Raw genomic sequence first — 20000 nt, 5'->3', positions numbered from 1 at the left:
TTCTTGCCTGGTATGTAAATGCCTTTTTGACTACGTCTATTTGAGTTATTATTATTATTATTATTATTATTATTATTATTATTATTATTATTATTATTATTATTATTATTATTGTTATTATTATTATTATTATTTTTTCTATCACAGGCATCCTATTCGACTACAGGCCCGTACCAAGAGTTTTTTATGGGGCGGGGTCGTTTTTCCAAAACTGGACCTTTTCTTCAATGAATGTCATTGCATATATAGGTATATACAAGATGAAATACTTGAAAATGTTATTTTAGTTATATTAAGGAGAAAAATTGGGTATGTGGTCTATGCCCTTCTACCCGATTAGATGTTATTCAGAGTACTGACTTTGGTTAACAGAATTTTACTTATAACGTTGAAAGTTTGCACTGAAATTCAAGAATATTTCTTCAGTTTTATTGATTGATTCATTTATAATGTTAACGATAACATGCATATTGATTTTTGCTGTTGTTATGTTATATACTTTGACTTAACAAAAAATAATAATTATTTATTACTTTGTAAGAACTGTTCAATGAAAACGATAGTCTCAGAAAATATGGACTTCCAGAAATCTTTTTTTTGGGGGGTCGGCATTCGACCCCCGACAACACCCCCCTCAGTACGGGCCTGGACTAGGTGGTTTTTATATTGTGAGGTTCTGGGTGACGTCCTGCCTCCTCAGGAGTCCATTACTCTTCTCACTATGTGCTCTGTTTCTAGTAACACACTCTTCGTCATAAGTCCTGGAGCTACTCCGGCAACTAATATTTCCAGGTCACTTTTCAGGGATCATGGGATCGTGCCTAGCGTTCCTATGAGTATGGGTACAGTTTCCACTGGCATATCCCATATCCTTCTTATTCCTATTTTCAGATCTAGATATAAATTTTTTCTCCTCCTTTCTCATCTACTCTAGTGTCCCATGGTATTGCGACATCAATGAGAGATAGTTCTTCTTAATTTTGTCAATCAACGTCACGTCTGTTCTATTGGCACGTATCACCGTATCTGTTCTGATACCATGGTCCCAGAGGGTCTCTGCCTGATTGTTTTCTATCACTCCCTCAGGTTGGTGTTCGTACCACTTTTTACTGCAAGCTACCTGGTGTTTCTTGTACAGGCTCCAGTGGAGGGCTTTACTACTGAATCATGCCTCTTTTTGCACTGGTTCTGTGCAAGTCCCGGACATTCACTTGCTATGTGGTTTATGGTCTCGTTTTTCATATTGCACTTCTTACATATGGCTGAGATGTTATTTCCATATATTGTTCTTATGGATATATCTGGCACTTAGGGCCTGATATGGTGCCGCTGTTAGCATTCCTTCCGTTTCCTTCTTGAGGTCTCCCCTCTGAAGTCTTTGCCATGTTTCATTGCAGGCCAGTTCTTTAGTATGTCTCATGTATTGTCTGTGCATTGGTTTCTTGTGCCATTCCTCTGTTCTGTTTTTCATTTTCCTGTCTCTATATTTCTGGGTCTTCATCTACTTTTATCAGTCCTTCTTCCCATGCACTCCTTAGCCACTCGTCTTCATTGGTTTTCAGATATTGCCTCAGTGCCATGCTCTCAATGTTAACGCAGTCCTCTATGCCTAGTAGTCCTCTCCCTCCTTCCTTTTGTGTTATGTATGTCTGCCTGCATTTGCTCTTGGGTGTGGTGTTTTGTGTATTGTCCTGGGTTTCCTAGTTTTCTGGTCTAATGATGTGGAGTTCAGCCCTCGTCCACTCCACTACTGCACTGTATCTGATTAATGGCACTGCTATGTGTTTATGGCTTTCATCATATTTCTGGAGTTAAGTTTTGACTTGAGTATTGCTTTAAGTCTCTGCATATATTCTTTCCTGATCGTGTCCTTCATCTCTTGGTGTTTTTTATCCTTTCCTTTTATTATTCCCAGGTATTTTCATCCTGTCTCTTCTTTGTGTTTGATGCTATTCCCATCTGGTAGCTTTATCCCTTCAGTCTTTGTCACTTTGCCTGTTCGCATGTTGACCAAGGCACATTTTTCTATTACTGTTATCATTATTTTATTAAAAGTAATTGCTGCCTCAGCTGCATTAATTTTATAAGCGGCATCTTCACCCGAGAGATGAGGGAAGTGGCCAAGAAGTTGTTGGCTAAGGAAGACATCACTGTGAGACGGGCAGTCAGTACAACCGGCAGACAGTACAACAAAGGAATACCATGAGAAACTCGATGCCATCCTGTCTGGCTCCTCAAAGTTCGAGCGTCTCACACGGAACCCATGGGAAGACATCAAAAGGGACGCCAACCATGTTATCAGTACCATCAACTCGGCAACTAACACAGTCCACCTTCCGACCATCCACGGGGACTTCAGCCTTGGTTACCTCTACGGGAACGTGAAAACCCATAAGGAAGGCAACCCTCTCTGCCCAATTATCAGCCAGACACCGTCCCGACTTATGCCTTGGCCAAGCGCCTAAATCAAATGTTGACTCCCTACATCCTGAGCCGCTATAGCCTGAGTTCATTGGTGGAGTTCTTTGAAGAAATTTGCAACTCCTCCCTTGGCACTGGCATCATAGTGTCCCTCAATGTAGAATCCCTCTTCACCAACGTGCCTGTCGATGAGACCATCGACATCATCTTGGATTGCGTCTACTGGGACCCATCGATGGCCCCACTCAATATCCCAGAAGCCTCTTTGCGCATCTTGCTGGACATCTGTACAAAGAGGGCCCCCTTTTCCTCCCACAGAGGACAGTTGTTCTGCCAGAAAGATAGTGTTGCCATGGGCTCTCCAGGCTCTGGGAGTCCTCTTAGCCAACTTCTATATGGGCCCTGTGGAAGAGAGGGTCTTTTTCCAGAGCCAGTACCCCCGCAAATACATAGACGATATCTTCGTGCAAGTTGACACTGTGGTTGAGGTAGAAGGCCTTCGTCACTAATTCCAGCAATGCAACGTGGTAAACTACACAGTCGAGTTTAGCACCAACGATTGGCTCCCCTTCCTCGACGTCCTTATAACGAAGACAGAAGACAGTCTCCACACTTCTGTCTACATGAAGAAGACAAATTTAGGAATGTGCCTCAACGGGGATGGCGAGTGCCCTGACAGGTATAAGAGCACCACCGTTAGGGCTTTTGTGAAAAAGGCCCTCTCCTCTCGTTCTGCCTAGCAGGACACACACCTCGAGCTTGATAGAGCTTCACAGATGCTCATGAACAACGAATATTCTAATAAGCTCATCAATCGAGAAGTGTGCACCGCCCTCGAAAAATGGGACCCAAATGAGGAAGAAGATTCACGACCCCACCCCACCTAGATCATCAAGATATATTATAAGGCCCTCATGCACTCTCAGTACCGCGAGAAGAACTCGATGAGGAAAATCATCAAGGAGAACAACCTCCCCATTGAAGAAGGCCAGATGGTGGACCTTATAATATACTACAAAAACAGGAAAACCAGAGATTTAATCATGAAAAATAACCCCTCCAGCCATCAGGAGACTCCCTCAAGCAGACGAACGTAGTATACCAATACATATGCCCTGCCCAAAGATGTCCTGAGAAGTACATTGGAATGGCTACAGTGTGTCTTGCAAAGAAAATCTCCATCAAGAATCACGCCCTCACCGCCCACCGAAACAATTCCCCGTGACTGCATTTTCCGCAACACATTACTCATCCAGGAGCAAAACCCCTCCATGAATACGACACAGGAGGCCTTTTTGCTCCCGACCTGTATGCGAAGAAACACACCAGTAACGGCAAACACCACCATATTGCCGCACGAAAACACCCCAATTCAAGAAGAAAATAACTCCGAAGACGACTTTAATACCATGAGTAATACCAGTAGTGACGTCTTGCAGCCATTGAACAATCGAAATGAAGCCTGGCGTGACGCCATACAGCTGAGAAGATCGGCACGCCTGTTGAGCATGCGCTCGGGAACTGGTTTCAGCCTGCAGCCAGGCAGCCAATTGTAAAGCAGCTCGCCATTCATTAGCCAATGATAAAAAGTGGCATGAAGCCCCCTGCTGCACCGCCACTATGAAAGCAAATGGACTCACCCTCTCATTTTAGTCCATCACTTACCTCCGCCTAAGAGGATATCTGGTGTGTCTCAGACGAAACGTCACGGCCCCACAAAAGGAATTAAATCGAATTTTACCGTTAATAAACTCTACGGGATATACCCTGAAAATTTGACTACCACCCCCGGCTTTTTTAATAAAATTAAAATCGACTTTGACAATTACCTATTTGAGACATAACAACCTTCGGTGCGTTTCTCACCAGTTTAAGCAACAATGAGAAAGCAATAATTAGAAAAATAGAGATGAACCTTTATAAAATTAATGCAGCTGAGGCAGCAATTACTTTTAATAAAACATGTTTAAAAGTGTTATTATTATTATTATTATTATTATTATTATTATTATTATTATTATTATTATTATTATTTCGTCTGCAACCATGGACTGAATTTTTCTTGAACACAATAATAAAAAATCTCTGTAGAAAATCGATTTGGTAATCCAGGAATATTGAAATGATAGAAATGAAAGGGAATATGGAATCTTACCTTCACTGGGAATCGAATCTTAGCTTAGACCGGGAGCGTCATAGCTGCTTTGAATGGGATTGAATGAAACTTGGCTTTGAAGAGCAATAGGCTGAACCTTTGTGAGTAGAAATCAGGGAATCTTAGTTGACACCAGGAAATCTTCCTAAGGATCAGAAACAGAGAATCATCATCTCACCCCAGCTCAGGAGCATGGAATACAGGGAATGGGGATAAGAGAGTCTTTGAAAATGCGGTGAATGAAGATTTTAGCTCATAACAGGAACACAGGACCTTTGTGAATTAGAATCTGAGACTCTTGCGGAAGACCATAAGCATGGGCCACAGCAAATGAGAAATATAGAATCGTAGCTAAAACCAGGTTCTTGGAAGTGTTGCAGATGGAAATCTGGAAATCCTAGCTATGACCGGAAGCATGGAATTGGTACTAAAAGGAATCAGAGAATCTTACAACAACACCAAGAACATTGAACAGCTGCAAATTGGAGTGAGTTATCATACCAAAGACCAATAGACTAGAACCACTGCAAATTAGAATCAGTCATTCTTAGCCAAAATTAAGAGTATGCACCACTGCAAATGAGATTCAGGTAATCTTAGCCAAGATCAGGGGCATGGATGATTCGCTATGAGTGGGAATCTTACCCGAGTTCAGAAGTATGGAATCTCTGCAAAAACTAATCTTAGTTAAGACGACGAACGTGGAAGTGCTATGAATGGGAATCTTGCTCGAGACCAGAAGCTTGCAAAAGGGAATCTAGGAATCTTACGCAAGACTTTGAGGATGGCACCAACACTATGACTGAGCAACTTGCCTAAGAACACCTGCATGGAATTGCTCCGAAAGGGAATCTGGGACTTTTATGTGACACCATGAGCATAGAAGCTCTAAGAAAGGAATCTTACCTAAGCACGAGCATGGAACCTCTAGGAATGGAAATCTTATCCGAGACCACGAACATGGAGCCTCTTTAAATGGGAATCTTACCCAAGACGACAAGCATAACGTCATTATGAACAGGAATCTTTCCAAAGACCGGGAGCATAGACGCTCTGGGGAAGGGAATTTGGCCATCTCACTTAAGACCAAAGCATCTCATCTAATGAAGATCTTGAGCATGGAACTTTTGTGAATGAGAATACAGCCAAGACTGCAAGGCAGGGACGACCATGAATTGGAACCTTCCCTAGTACCAGGAGCATGGAATCACTGAGAAAGGGAGTTTGGGAATCTTTCCTAATACCATGAATATGGAACCACTATGAATGGGAATCTTTTTTAAGACCAGAAGCATGGAAACGTTCCGAAAGGGAATCTGGGATTCTTAGTCAAGATCATGAGCATGGAATGGCTGCAAAAGGGAATCCTGGAATCTTTCCTAGGCTAAGACCATGGTACGAATGTTATGATCGACATGAAGGTCGCTTGCTTCTCGTGGGCTCCAGTCCTTTCAAGTTTGTGTGGTATTTGATCGAAAAAAAAATGCTTTTATTATAGAAAAGTAAAGAACAATTTATATCCAGCGTCAAAGTAAATTAATTAACGTAAGAATTGAAAAAAAAATACAATTTCAAAATAAAGTAACAATTTTGATCATGGCAGGCAATCTATTTCTATCGTGAAAATTGACTCAATCCTTTTCGAAACTGGATTTATCCATGGCAGGGATAAATGAATCTTAAAATGAATAAATATAGCGCGGCTTAGGAGTATCATGCAACCAAAATCCGCAACTGAGGAAAAAATTGGATGGGCGTTATTTCTCCCTTCATATTCTGTGGATAATCTGATCTTCCATGTTAAGTAAGAGATGATAACAATAACCCTAATTTACCTCGTCATCTCGAAGATAAGTCTAGTCTCCTATCGTAAGAAACCCCTTGATGATAACACAGAAGGGCGACGCCATGTTTGTTTGCATCAGGTATTATTTAGAAAAAACTGATAAGGACACGTGTTGAGTCACTTTTATTATGCATTTTCAAAGTTTGCTCCCGTGGCTGTGATAAGCACTGATCTTTAGGACCTTCATTCTAGTTTACTGGAATAACTTTCTTATTACTAGGCTTCTTTTAGGAATGTGTTGGCTTTTGACAGCTGTTGTATGTCAAAGATGCCAGCGTGGGCCAGAGCATAGTCAATAAAAGTTGCACAGCCGAGTGTGGATTGCATGAACGACCTCTTCTTCTCTTACCTGCGTCCTCGTCCTTATCTACTTCCGGCCACATGACTCGTCAAGAGGCCTGATAACCTTCACAGTCGAAACTTCTGATGTTAACTAAAGTCGACTAAAGTCGGTCTCCCCACTAAATAGAAAGGGAAGCTAATTAACAACTGTTACGCTAGTTTTCGATTTGCCCCCTTTCTCTCTCTTCTGCATACAAGACGTTACACATACATGAACACGCGCGCACACACACACACTGTATGTGTGGGGGGGGGGGGTGGGGGGAAGGGGGGTAATGTGTGTGTGCGTGTGTTTGTGTTTAGGCTGGCCCTCTCCCTCACTTTTTATTTCCTGAGGTTTCAGGCTCTATTTCTCCACGTGACAGCTTTTTGCCCTTCATCGCTAAAAGAGAGAAATAGATTCTCTTACTCATTCGAGATTGCAGCTTCACAAAAGAATAGTTACTTAGAAAATTTCGGAGCTTTGGTGATAACCTTTTCTCGCGCGGGTCTTAACAAAACGGACTTATTGTTTTATGAAGCAAGTAAAAATAAAATACTATACTGTAGCCATACAGGATAGGGAAAACCAAATTTAATGTCAGTTAGGAAATTTGTCCCGCTTTTGCTTCCAAATTTGTATGCATGTGCGGAACACAGACACGCACACGCGAGTGCGCGCACATACAAACGCACAAGCAACACACACACACACACACATATATATATATATAGATATATATATATATATATATATATATATATATATATATATATATATATATATCTATATATATCATATATATATAGATAGATATATATATATACTGTCGCATACCAGCAGCGGTATTGTTGTGTCCAAAGGTTAAGATTTCCAATGCTTGACTTGGCTCAATTTGGATGCCTTTGCAACAGGACAACTTAATCAGTGACTGCGAAGGACCAACAAAATGGAGGCAGCGAACAGAACAAGTCCAAGAATTGCTGTGAAAAGTATATATACTAAGCTACCAAATTGGTTCAAAAGTAGACACTATGCATCCACTAAAATAAAGTATAATTTCACTAAAATTACAGGGAATTACAAGGGTTTCTTTAGAACCTCGTAGTACTATATGCCACGTTAAACAGGGTTACAATTTACAAATACTAACTAGTGCCACACCAGGTACGAATAGATATAACTAAAATTAGCTAGAACTCATTTTTAAAGTTAACATGTAAAAGTAAGTGGGATATCCTTCTACGGGTTTGACACAGAACAGCAGGTAGAAATGCACCACTCAAAACAGTCTTTATGATCACTTGGTAAATACACTGTGCAGTTGTTTTCTAATAAGACCTTTGCTTGACACAGTAAATCTGCAAGATAGTCAGAGTTGTAACGACTGGAGCTAAGACGTTGCAAGAATTTACTTTATTCAAGGCGCAAACGCAAAGCAAAACTTTATGCAATATCGCATTGTGTCAACCAAAACATTTACTCGAACCTTGTCGTCAAATTCCAACTAAATCGCTATTCAAGAATATGACTATAACACTTCACAAAATAATAATTTATGTCACTACAATAGGCCACTGCTCACTGGAATGGCATTAGGTAGACAAAATTCAAGTGAGATTGAGGATCTGGGAATGGGAATGGAGAGGATGTTAGGAATAGGAACGTGACTCACAGACACTAATTTCTAGTTGAAAATACAGGTTTCAGAACTTTACCTGATTTAGTCAGTGGACTTGACATTCGTTGCAGAATGAGCCAGTTGAGATGGCCACTGAGGAAACGTTTACCTTTTTGCTACCAATGAAGGGGCAGGCAGGGTGCGACAGGAATGGCTAGTTGCACAATGTGGTATGATGTTGGTTGGCTAAGAGAGTGAATTAGGGATTCGTCTGGGGTATGAGTCCAATATGAAGCGCTCGTAGGCGTTATGGAGAGCTTGGTAGAGTATTGTGTCAGGGCCTCCCACCTTACGGGTGACTGCGCTTCTGACGACCTGCTGCGTAACTGCTTCTGCGCCCGGATCTGCGGTACTGATTTCTGAGTTGTTGTTGAAGATTAAGCCAACCTTGTGCTGGCACGGGCTCTTGCTCCTAGAGCAGCCCGTAGCTATTTCTGGGGGCAATCCAGGGTCCTTTTATCCCCATCTGCGGCTGCCAACTTGGATTTTTTTCGATCAGCGGTGTCTATTGTCCTGTCTTCAAAGGGGGACCATCTAAATCCCAAGGGGCGTCTTTATTGTCTACAGCTAAGAAAGGGCATTTCAAGGGAAAAGAGGCTGGAATGGGCTGAGTAGTTAGGTGCGAAAGGCAAGGGACAGGTCAAATCTTTAATGACCGCAGCTGGGTCGAGAGGGGTTGGCAGCCAAAGCAGAGGTATCGTGACCCTAAGGGAATTGGCACAATAGGATAAGGAATGGCGTGAAAATTGAATCTGTCCCCTTTCCCATAATGTTGTGACCAAATGCAGGTGGCCTGCTAGCTAGAGGTCGTTAAAGGTGATTACACGGAATAGGACAGGGAATTTGACTAGAGGCTTAAGGGACGGTCAGCATCTGGATCTCGTCTGAAGGACCTAGTTAAGGGTGACGCAGGTGTTCGCAATGACGCTGTGATCTCTGTTAATGCTAAGTTGAAAATCCTGAGGGAGTTCTCAAGGAATGCCTGAATTTCGTGCTATTGTATTTGCTATGATTTGAGAAGGAATTTTGAAAGCTGGAAGAGGTGTGAACGCTATGCCAAGCGACACAAAGCTAATCTGATTTAGTTTGACATCAAGCTGAATTATACTGACATTATGGTGTTCTTCTCATTGTGGGTGAGCGACTAGGAGTGTTTATGATTTATTTGACAGTGAGACAAATCAACTAATTTCCCTGGCACTATTTGTGCCACTCCTATCTGAAAATAAAAACAGGCCTGGGCAAAACACCTGAATTTTTTAATTGCAACACAACCCAATGCTTCTTTTCACACACATATATATGTGTGTGTGTGTGCTTTTTTATTTGATTTGTGATAAATATTTTATTTTACAACAGATGAGCTATAAATTGCTTTATAACTCATCTGTTTCGTCTGCTGTTGAATCTCAGTTCAGTGAGACATTTCAGTCCTTTGTGATTCAGGACTTAGGTGACAGAATCCATGATATACTGGAAGATGTCACCCTAGCTTCTATAGCATTTACACGAGGAGTTGGGCAGACAAATTGACATACAACGTTGGTCGTCTGTTCTTTATCCCCGTCAGGATCTATTTGTACTCTTTTTTTCGTCATCTGGGATGACATCAGGGTGGCTCATAATTCAGAGTGCCACTCACTGGTAGAGGTTGCAGGGAGTAATTACGCTGTACACCATCTGTCTGGTACAAGAACATCCAACTGTGTTTGAAAAAAGGGTACTTCAGTTTCAGATTTCTCAAGTACCTTTTTCAGAATTATTCAAGGTAACTGGATTAATCTCTGAACCCGACCTAAAATCACTATTTTGTTCTTCACTGAGCGCTTTTAAAAAATGAATCGCTTTTCCATGGCCATTACTGTAATGTCATCATCTGAGGTTGTCTCGTTAGATCAATGAAATCAGCAGGTGGTCAGTATCTTACCGAAACACTTTGATTGTCCTACATATAGGCGATGAAATATGAGATATAATTGGCCTTAAAGAGGTTGCCAGGATTTCATGTTCTGATATGTAATCCAACCTCCACATGTATGAACTTTCAGTTTATTTTCTAAACTTGTTTTTCGTTTTGAATTCACTACCCATAAGAAAGACCCTTGACAGTCTCAATCTGTCATCATATATATATATATATATATATATATATATATATATATATATTATTATATATTATATATATGTGTGTGTGTGTGTATATATACATAAGCGTATATATATACACACATATATATGGACATATGTATGTAAATATATGTATATGTATACATATACATAATGATGGTAAATTAGCTTGTTACCTAATCTTTATTGTTTCTACATGTCAGTTCCTCGAGGCGATATATCACATTTTAGTGAAGAAGACCACAGTTGATGGTCGAAAGCTATAAGTTACCGTACAAGATATATACATTTTATAAAACTACAGAAGGATTTTACATCATTGCGGATTGTATCCCCACATACAAATATACGTATATATATATTTGTGTAAAATATGGATATATATATATATATAAAGATCAATTAAACCTGCTCTTGACCTCAAGTGCGGTATATAAGTATACTTGCCCTAAGTTTAACTCTAGGACATACGTATATTGGATCCACGATGAGGTCACTGAGGGCCAGAATCGACTCTCATCGGGGATTAAGCTTTCGTACTGGCTGTAGGTTCTCCAGTTCCGAACAGCCTATCATAAGAAACCACTCAAAAAATCGTAAAATGTATATTAAAAGAAATTATTTCTGTATCATAGGCCAAACAACTAATACATACAAACTGCCTATTCTAGAATCATTATTTATTCAGCAACTGGTTCCCCAGTTAAATACCCAGACCTGCTCCAGACAGCTCTACCTGAATTAACTTTTCATTTATGCATTCTGTCTTCTGCCTTCTTTGTATAGCGTTGGTTAGTGGTCTCAGGTATTGCTATTATGTCTTTTTTTCTGTATTCTAACTGCAATGTGTTTTTGTGTTTTATGAAATTTCTAGGGCAATTTTATTAATTATTTAACAGATTCCCTGATGATATAATACAGTTATTACGAAACGTTGGAAATAAAGGATTATGCTGAACTTAGTACATTTCCATGGTCCACCTTTGCGCTGATGTGTCCTACTAACTGTCGCCTGACCATTAGATATACCATTATATATATATATATATATATATATATATCTATATATATATATATATATATATATATATATATACATAACCACACACACACACACACAAAGACGGAATGGCCGATAAAAACGCTGGGTTCACAATACATGTCTTCTTTAAATGATAGACTATAATCTCGATCACTTCTGAATATTTTCTACATAAAAACCCACCTGAGTGTTATTTGATGGAAATGACGGTCGTTGTTTCTGGCCCTTGTTGCTTCCCACCTGCATCGAGTTTGGCAGGCGTGACCGCTGGAGCATTTGCTTGAGCAAGCATAGGGTAACGGAATCCCCCATAGTTCCTCTGGCAGATTCCTATTCCAGACTGACTGATGAAGGGGGATTTCGGAATCTAAATATGATTTCCACTTTCTTCCTGACTTTTTTCCGCCGATGCTGTAATTAACAGTGGAATAAATTAATCTTGTGATTTTGATTTCATTTCCAGAAGGAAAAAAAATTCAAAAGAGAAATTTAATCGATTATATTCATTTGGTAAAGAAAATATTAGCTTCGTCCATTATACCGTCATTCTCTTACAAGAGGTGTGAATTTCGGCAAGAGCAGCGGCCACCAGTTTTTCTTTTGAGCCAGGGCCAAATTATGAATCTCCTCAGAGGAAAATATTACAATCGCTGTATGCTGCATAAAGTACATATTTTACTCTATAACTTTTGGTGGAAAAAAATAAAAGGAAACAGACAACATTTTTACCTTGAATCAAATGAAGATTAATCTTGGAGATTATCTTTTGAAAACTGGAAGTGTTGAATTCATCGGTGCTTTCGGCCTAAATAATCTTTATTGGATTCAAGGTAAAAAATATTGTCTGTTTCCTTTTTTTTTTAATTTTTTTTCACCAAAAGTAATATAGTAAAATATGTACTTTATGCAGCATACAGCGATTGTAATATTTTGCTCTGAGGAGATTCATAATTTGGACCTTGCTCAAAAGAAACACTGGTGGCCGCTGCTCTTACCATTTGCATACTCTCTCTCTCTCTCTCTCACACACACACAGACACACACACACAAACACACAGACATTCATTGCAGTTCACATGGCATTCTTTCATTGACGAACATATCAGTGTTAAGAAAGTGAATTTTTAGATATCAAGCTTATAAAGATATAACGTAACTAATGCCAATGATTTCTGATATGAATTCCTAAGAAAATAATAAAAAGATTAAACTTGAACACTTAAAATATATAATTATTTACAGGAATATATAATAATATATGAAATTTTTTATCGCTTGATAATAAAGAATGACTAATGTAAGAAGTAATTATATTTGGTAAATCCAGAGAGTTCTATATGTTTCTGTGTGAGCGCGAAAGGTAAACACAAATTTCAGCCTGTTATAAAATTCTCATACAGCGTTGATGAATCTGAATTTCGAAAACTAAGTTTGGTATTCTACAACTGTTACTTACTTATAGGAAAATTAATCTCTTCTCATAAAATCTTTGCAAAATCATTGAAATATATCGGATAACATGTACGTATATTCACACATTTATGGCAGAGTTGGTCAGGAGGTTGGCCCTCTCCAAAAACTGATTCCCGTAAGAGACAGAATTAGAGAAAATAAGGCTCACAGGTTCAGATTCTTTTAACCACTGGAACGCTAATCGATCGGCCTTGAAATATGTATGAGAACTTTTGCTGTAGGTATAAAGTGCGAGGATTTATACACATGCCTCACATGCACAGACTTACACACAGACACACATACACACACACACCCACACACACCACACACACCATATCTATATATATAATATATATATATATATATATATTATATAGATTACATTTTCAAGCTGAGAGGAAAATGTAATGTGAGAGAGCGTATGCTGGCAAATTACGTCGATGAGGGAAATAATAGGAACCAAGTGATACGCAGTGGCAAATATTATACATTTATTCTGAAAGTTTAACAACTCAAACAAGGGCAGGGAAATGGGCTAGATACCAGGAGTCAACTACTAGCAAATATGGTATAGAATCACATGACTGGTACTAATGGCTGGAAGCGTCTTGGAAAGTGGAAAACAACACCGAAATTCACACCTCTTGTAAGAGATGTTGAAATCAATGGGTAGGTGACACGCACACTGTTCTTAACATGTAAATAGATCAAATATACCTCTACCCAAATGATGCAAAGGATATCAGGAGATGGAGTGAGTGAGGCTATGGAGGGAATGGGGCCACATGCTTTACAAGATGGCAACACTGAGAACGCTTGAACAAATTAAAAATTTTACCAAATAAATGTTAATGCTGAAAGATTTCACAATGTGACAACACCATTATTCTGACAGCGGGATGGCCTTCCCTTATAAACTGCTGTTACAGGAGAGGAGAAGGAAATATGGAGCAAAGTATAGATAGGTACAGAGGGAGAGAAAGATTGGGAAAGCGAGGGCACTTTCACACACTGACACCAACCTGGATTATTTACTTGAGCAAGCCTTTCGTGGCCCTCTGAGGTCCTTTCGAAGGTAGAAGCAAGGGCTTCTAGGCTCCTATGGTGTCTGTTATGAAGTAGGGGGATAAAGCATAGTCAACTGGAACGTTTGACTGCTGGTGCAGGTCACAGGAGAAGAAAAAACGACCTTCCTCACTGCCCGTGAATGCCTGCCGACCTGTGGGGAGGGGGTGGAGCTAGGCTGCAGTGCCGCAGATCATCGGCTGTGTCTGAATATGTGGAAGAGATTCCTCGTGAAAGCGGTAACACCTATATATAAGAATATATTACGGTTTCTAACAAGACTCTAGGGAAGGTGTGGCAATGCGTCCTGTATCTAAGGAACGCGGGAACTTTAAGACCCCCGCCAGAAATTCCTGTCGTTGATAGATAAATCTGAGTTATGCTTGGGATTTTCCCAAACAAAACTGGCAGAGCGTCCCCATTTGTGACACTATATATATATATATATATATATTATATATATATATATATATATATATATATATATATATATATATATATATATATATATATATATATAATCGAATTAGCAAACATCCCCGGTGAAGAGTTGCATAGCACGTTTTTGCATTCATTAACTGGGTGAGGTATGCAACTCTTCACATTGACCTTACTTCCCAAAAATTTTGATCCATCAGCGTTTGTTTTCTGTCATCTACGAGTCACCTTCCTCACGGGTGCTTCTCAACGGTACAAGGACATGGTTATAAAAAAGTTCATTATAACGACAGGAGCTCGAATACAACTGCCAAATGTTATTGATATACTTGAATAAAAATAAATACATAAACTAAGACATCATATATTAAACAATCAATTATGTCATTTCCATTTCTAACTAAGGTAACTAAGCTAATTTCTATTTTCAAAAAATGTTCTTCCTAAATAAGCTATTTGTTTATAATGGGTGTCAAATTACCGGGTGTAAGGAAACCGGATTCAGTTATTTTACCGGAAGTCAAAATACTGGGAATGCCAATTACTTGGGTATTAAAAAAAAAAAAAATAAAACCAAAAAACCAGGGAGTCTGTAATATCCGGCCACCGGGGGTTTTTATATAATATCCTATATATATCCTATAGTTTATAATATATAACTATAATTTATATATAGATATATATATATATATCATATATGTATATATTATATATATATATATATATATATATATATTATATATATATATATATATATATTATATATATTTATACGCACGCAAGCCCACTCACTCACACACACACACATATATATACATTACACACACACACACACACACACACACACACTATATATATATTATATATATATATATATATATATATATATATATATATATATATATATATATATATATATTATATATACATATATACTCTAATGTGTGTGTGTGCCATTGCTGGAAAATATTCAAAAAATAAAATTAAAGTACTATTCGGCAATTGTTGGCTTAAGGGAATAAGTATTTAAAAAAATAAAGGAATTCTACGTCTTAAATTTTAACAACATTTACATACACATACGACTTTCATCTGTTTACCAAAACAATTACTGTATATTTTCTTCTTCATCAGAATGCCGGGAGCCGAGGACAGCTACGAGTGCACGCTCAGCCCTGAGCTGCAGCGCTACGCCTTGGAGGAACTGAACGAGGATCCCAACAGGAGGGAGAGGACATCCAGGGCCGTGAGAGAATGGCTCCAGAAACAAACACACCTCAATGCCAGGACAGGTCAGTCATTCACTTCTCGCAGATACAAAGTTTCTATTTTTATTTTATTTATTTTCTTATCTATGAGGATGACTTGTTTTTCACACCATTTACAGTTATGCTTTTTAAACCATGGTTTGTGTTTTTGTCTTACAGTAATTAGAATTAGAAACACTTGTCGGTATTTCTATTGTATACGTTGTAGGTATGACACAAGCTACGCGAGAATATAATTTGTTTTTCTATGTTTGGCTAAGTCTGTGGACTATAGTTCGGTCTATCTAGATGCGATTGTTGATCCACATCCACATTTATTGGCAAACATTTTGAGCATCGTCGATCATTGCGTAGAAAATGTACTGCCCGAACAGTAAAGAATCCTGGTCAAAGGTGGGTTCAGTGTAGTTACGTAGGATATACTTTTATGGGTAAGTTTTGACTCGTCACTCGGATACAATTCGCAGGACTTACCAGAAGCTATGTTTAACTACGATTATTCCCTCAGCATAACCGCTATTGAACGGAACTAATGGACACGATATAAACTAATTACATGTTATTCTTTTGCAGCACGTTAAGGCCTTGCTAGTCAGAATTTGGTGATTGCGAAATTAGAATAAACAAAGAGTGACAGTAGTCTCGGAACATAAATACGTCTATTTCGGAATATTAAGAGACGGGCACAACAGAAGTCGGGGATATAACTTCGATATCCTTAGCAGCTTCAAGAGTTTATTCTGTAAACCATGTTTTCCAGATTTTACCTTTGTTGTGACTTCTATAATGCACTTACGATCATTATCAGCTTAAAACTAACTGTACGTTAGTGCAGGGAGTTCATTTCTTTCTTCTGAGTGAGAGAGAGAGAGAGAGAGAGAGAGAGAGAGAGAGAGAGAGAGAGAGAGAGAGAGAGAACATACAGTTAGATGCAGATACTATATAGAATTCAAACTAAGTATACGTATGTGCATTAGACTAATTACATGTTGATAAAATGTTTACCAATCTTTTTAGTCCGGTTCGTTGGATGTATGGACTTTTATTGTAATCCTTGCAATCATATGTGATGGGGATATAGTTACTGTATGCAAAGAGCACATACTATATATGATTCAATCGTCGTGTAAAGTCATAATCATAAATAATTACCTATACTAAATTAGCTTCAAGTTTCTGTTTTATCGGCAAAATCATTAAATAAGCTTTCGTCATTTTCCTCGGTTTCAGTGCAAGAACAGGATTCCGGACCATCTACGTAGTTGTTTGGCTCTCTATGATTTTACAGACAAGGATCGGTATCTCAGTTCATGAGTGCGAATTACTTTATCATAGAGAACCAAACAACTACGTAGATTATCCGGAATCCTGTTCTTGCAATGAAACCGAGGAAAATGACGAAAGCTTATTTAATGATTTTGCCGATAAAACAGAAACTTGAAGCTAATTAAGTATAGGTAACTATTTATGATTATGACTTTTCACGATCATTGAATAACAAGAGCTGTTTCACAAGGAAAGCTGTGATCCTGGGTGAATAATAATAATAATAATGATAATAATAATATAATAATTTAATAATAACTAATATAATAATAAATACTAGTACTAATAATAATAATATTTCACAGCATCGATAGGTAACAATTATCATTTACAATTGTTGTAACTAGAGTAGGTTATGGAAGTCACAGTACACAGACAAATTTCTGGGCGAAGAACAACCAATGCATATTTTCTGAGTCTTTATGTTGACGCAGAAACAAGTCATGATGCATGATGATGTGAGGATAGATTCATTTAAAAAGAGCAAACGTGAAACTAAAAGTTTGTCATGATTGCTTGGATATGGAGCATTCCTCGTGGTTCATCCACTGTTATATCCACACCACACACACACACACACACACACACACACACACACACACACACAGAAATTCACTGGAATCAGCAGACCCCCACAGCTTATAGAATGTCGGCTGGCTCACACATGCAGACGAGATGATTTCGAGCTCTACCATGGCCCATGAACGCGTTTCGCGCGTGTGCAAGCTCGCCTGCTCAGTTATGTGATGTTGCTTCAACAATTAAGGAACTCGGGGCAAAGATCGTACCAGCAGTAGTATTTGTATTGTAACTGGAATCGAAAATTTGGGCCGAGCACTGGGACCAATGAGGTATTCAGCGCTGAAAGGGAAATTGAGAGTAAAGGTTTAAATGCGAAACAGGAGGAAAAACTGGTAGTTGGTCTATGAAACAATTGTTAAGGGAGAGTTAAAAGCAAGATGGAAAAAAGTCAATACAAACGGAGGTACAGTAAAAGGAATGAAAGGGGTTGCAGTTAGAGGACGAAGGGACGCTGCAAAGACCTTGAGTAATGCCTACAGCGCACCGCATGAGGTCCACTGACCGCAGTTCCAACCCACGGGGTCGGGAATAGTATTTGTTGTGGCATATTGGTCATCTCAGTGAAAAAGAAGTTGTTTTCTTCCTTTAATCTTTCTTTTCTTTGCCGGAAAAATACACACGAACTTGGGGATGGCTTTTCTGAAATTTCTAGAATTATTCAGCAAACTCCAAACCCGGCGTCAGAATTCCACCAAATCCCAAAAAGTTCAAAAAAGAAATGACTGCAGATACTCGTACACCCGGATCATTGGAACATAAAATTGGCAATTACAGAAGACAAATTCTACTTTTAGGCAACCTCGTAAAACCCGTCAGACGACCACTTCTTATGTCCGTTATTAAAAAATAGTAACCTTCGGACTGCATAAGTCGGCCTCGGAATTATGTTTCTACTTCTGTTGTCTTTGACTTTTTTGATGTTAATAATTTTAGAACGCATTTTTTTACGTTTTTCTTAGTCACATCCGGACACCGGTGAAACTGCTGCAGATTAGTCTGCCCAAAGGTAAGACGTCTCTCTTGGAAGTCAGGAATATCTTCATTGGGCCCTTTTAAACTTCACTCTGATCGTGTTTTGTTCATTTTCATTGAAAACACTTCAGAGTATCATACCGTAAATACTCACTGAAGAAGTTGTGGATTTTGCTTATTGTTGTTTTATGCTGTTGCTGTTGTCATAAATCAGGTGACGACTTTAATTCGCTTCTATAAATCAACGAATGATTACTGTAATTTTCAAAGACAAAATGTCATGAGTTTAAAAAATCTTTCACGGAGTAGAATGACAAGATCTGGAAAAGACGGCTAACAATGAATAAATAAATAAATAAAACAATGCAGCCAAATGCAACCGATAACAAGAAAATAGAGCCAGATATCGTTGATCTCCTTCAGTGCTATTAACATAACTAAATTCTTTCACGAATACATGGCAGTCTAGCTACTCAAATATGATGTCACTGACGTTTTCTTCCCGACAGATACAGGTGGATCCACCCTAATATCACTCGCTCAGTTCTGATGATTAAGCGGGCTTTATGCTAGAACGAACTATTACTCCTTGAGTAAACATGGTAGAAAAAGTGAGCCCAGTTAATGAACTTATGAACGAAAACAATTCAAACTGAAATATCTACGCAATGAATGGGATACGCAAAGAGCTTGAATGTACCATCAAGCGAGGGAACTCAAACCCAGGACCTTTAAAAGCCGCAAGGCAGGGAGGGGTTGTGCCACAGGCCAAGGTTTGAAGACCATTGTCAGAGGTCATGTGAGCATCTGGCCTATACCGATTAGATGTGGCACCTGATATTGTCTGATGGCTGTCCTACTAACCGGCATAGATTCTCCGTACAACACAATCATGAAACAATAGCGGTTGAGTCATTGTAATCAGTCTGTATAAAAGTCAACAGAATAGTTTTATGATAACAGTAACTGATTCTTAATAATCATCTTCAGATAATTATACGATTGCTGTTTGTAAATATAGGCTATCAACACGAAATTCAATATTGAAATCAAGGATATGATAGTGCGTCCAATCTTCAATTAATCTCACGACTTACGAAAGTTGGTCAAAACGTACTCGAAGCTGAAATCAGTAGAGTAAGGGAAAGACAACTTTACGAAACTGTAAACTAATGAATATCGTCTGAATCTTATGTTAGGCGCTAGCTGGTATTGCACCAATCGGTAAACAGAGTAACATTTAAGCTACTTCGTATTTCTCTGTTGATGATAATTTTGGGTGTCCAGTTATGTCACTACA

At 38.7% G+C, this 20000-nt stretch overlaps 1 protein-coding gene across 3 annotated transcripts in view; it reads left to right on the top strand.

Moving 5' to 3' along the window:
* The window catches only part of LOC135220532 (alpha-tocopherol transfer protein-like), a 205471-nt gene that overhangs the window by 155430 nt on the left and 30041 nt on the right, over positions 1-20000 (top strand). For all 3 annotated transcript variants that reach the window (XM_064257715.1, XM_064257714.1, XM_064257716.1), the window contains exon 2: positions 15687-15844. In XM_064257715.1, coding sequence (XP_064113785.1) covers positions 15688-15844 — 157 coding nt within the window. In that variant the 5' untranslated portion in view covers position 15687. The remainder of the gene's footprint in view (positions 1-15686; positions 15845-20000) is intronic.

Source organism: Macrobrachium nipponense, chromosome 2 (assembly GCF_015104395.2).
Source record: "Macrobrachium nipponense isolate FS-2020 chromosome 2, ASM1510439v2, whole genome shotgun sequence".
Lineage (NCBI taxonomy): Eukaryota > Metazoa > Arthropoda > Malacostraca > Decapoda > Palaemonidae > Macrobrachium > Macrobrachium nipponense.
This window is presented reverse-complemented; position numbering and strand designations above follow the sequence as displayed.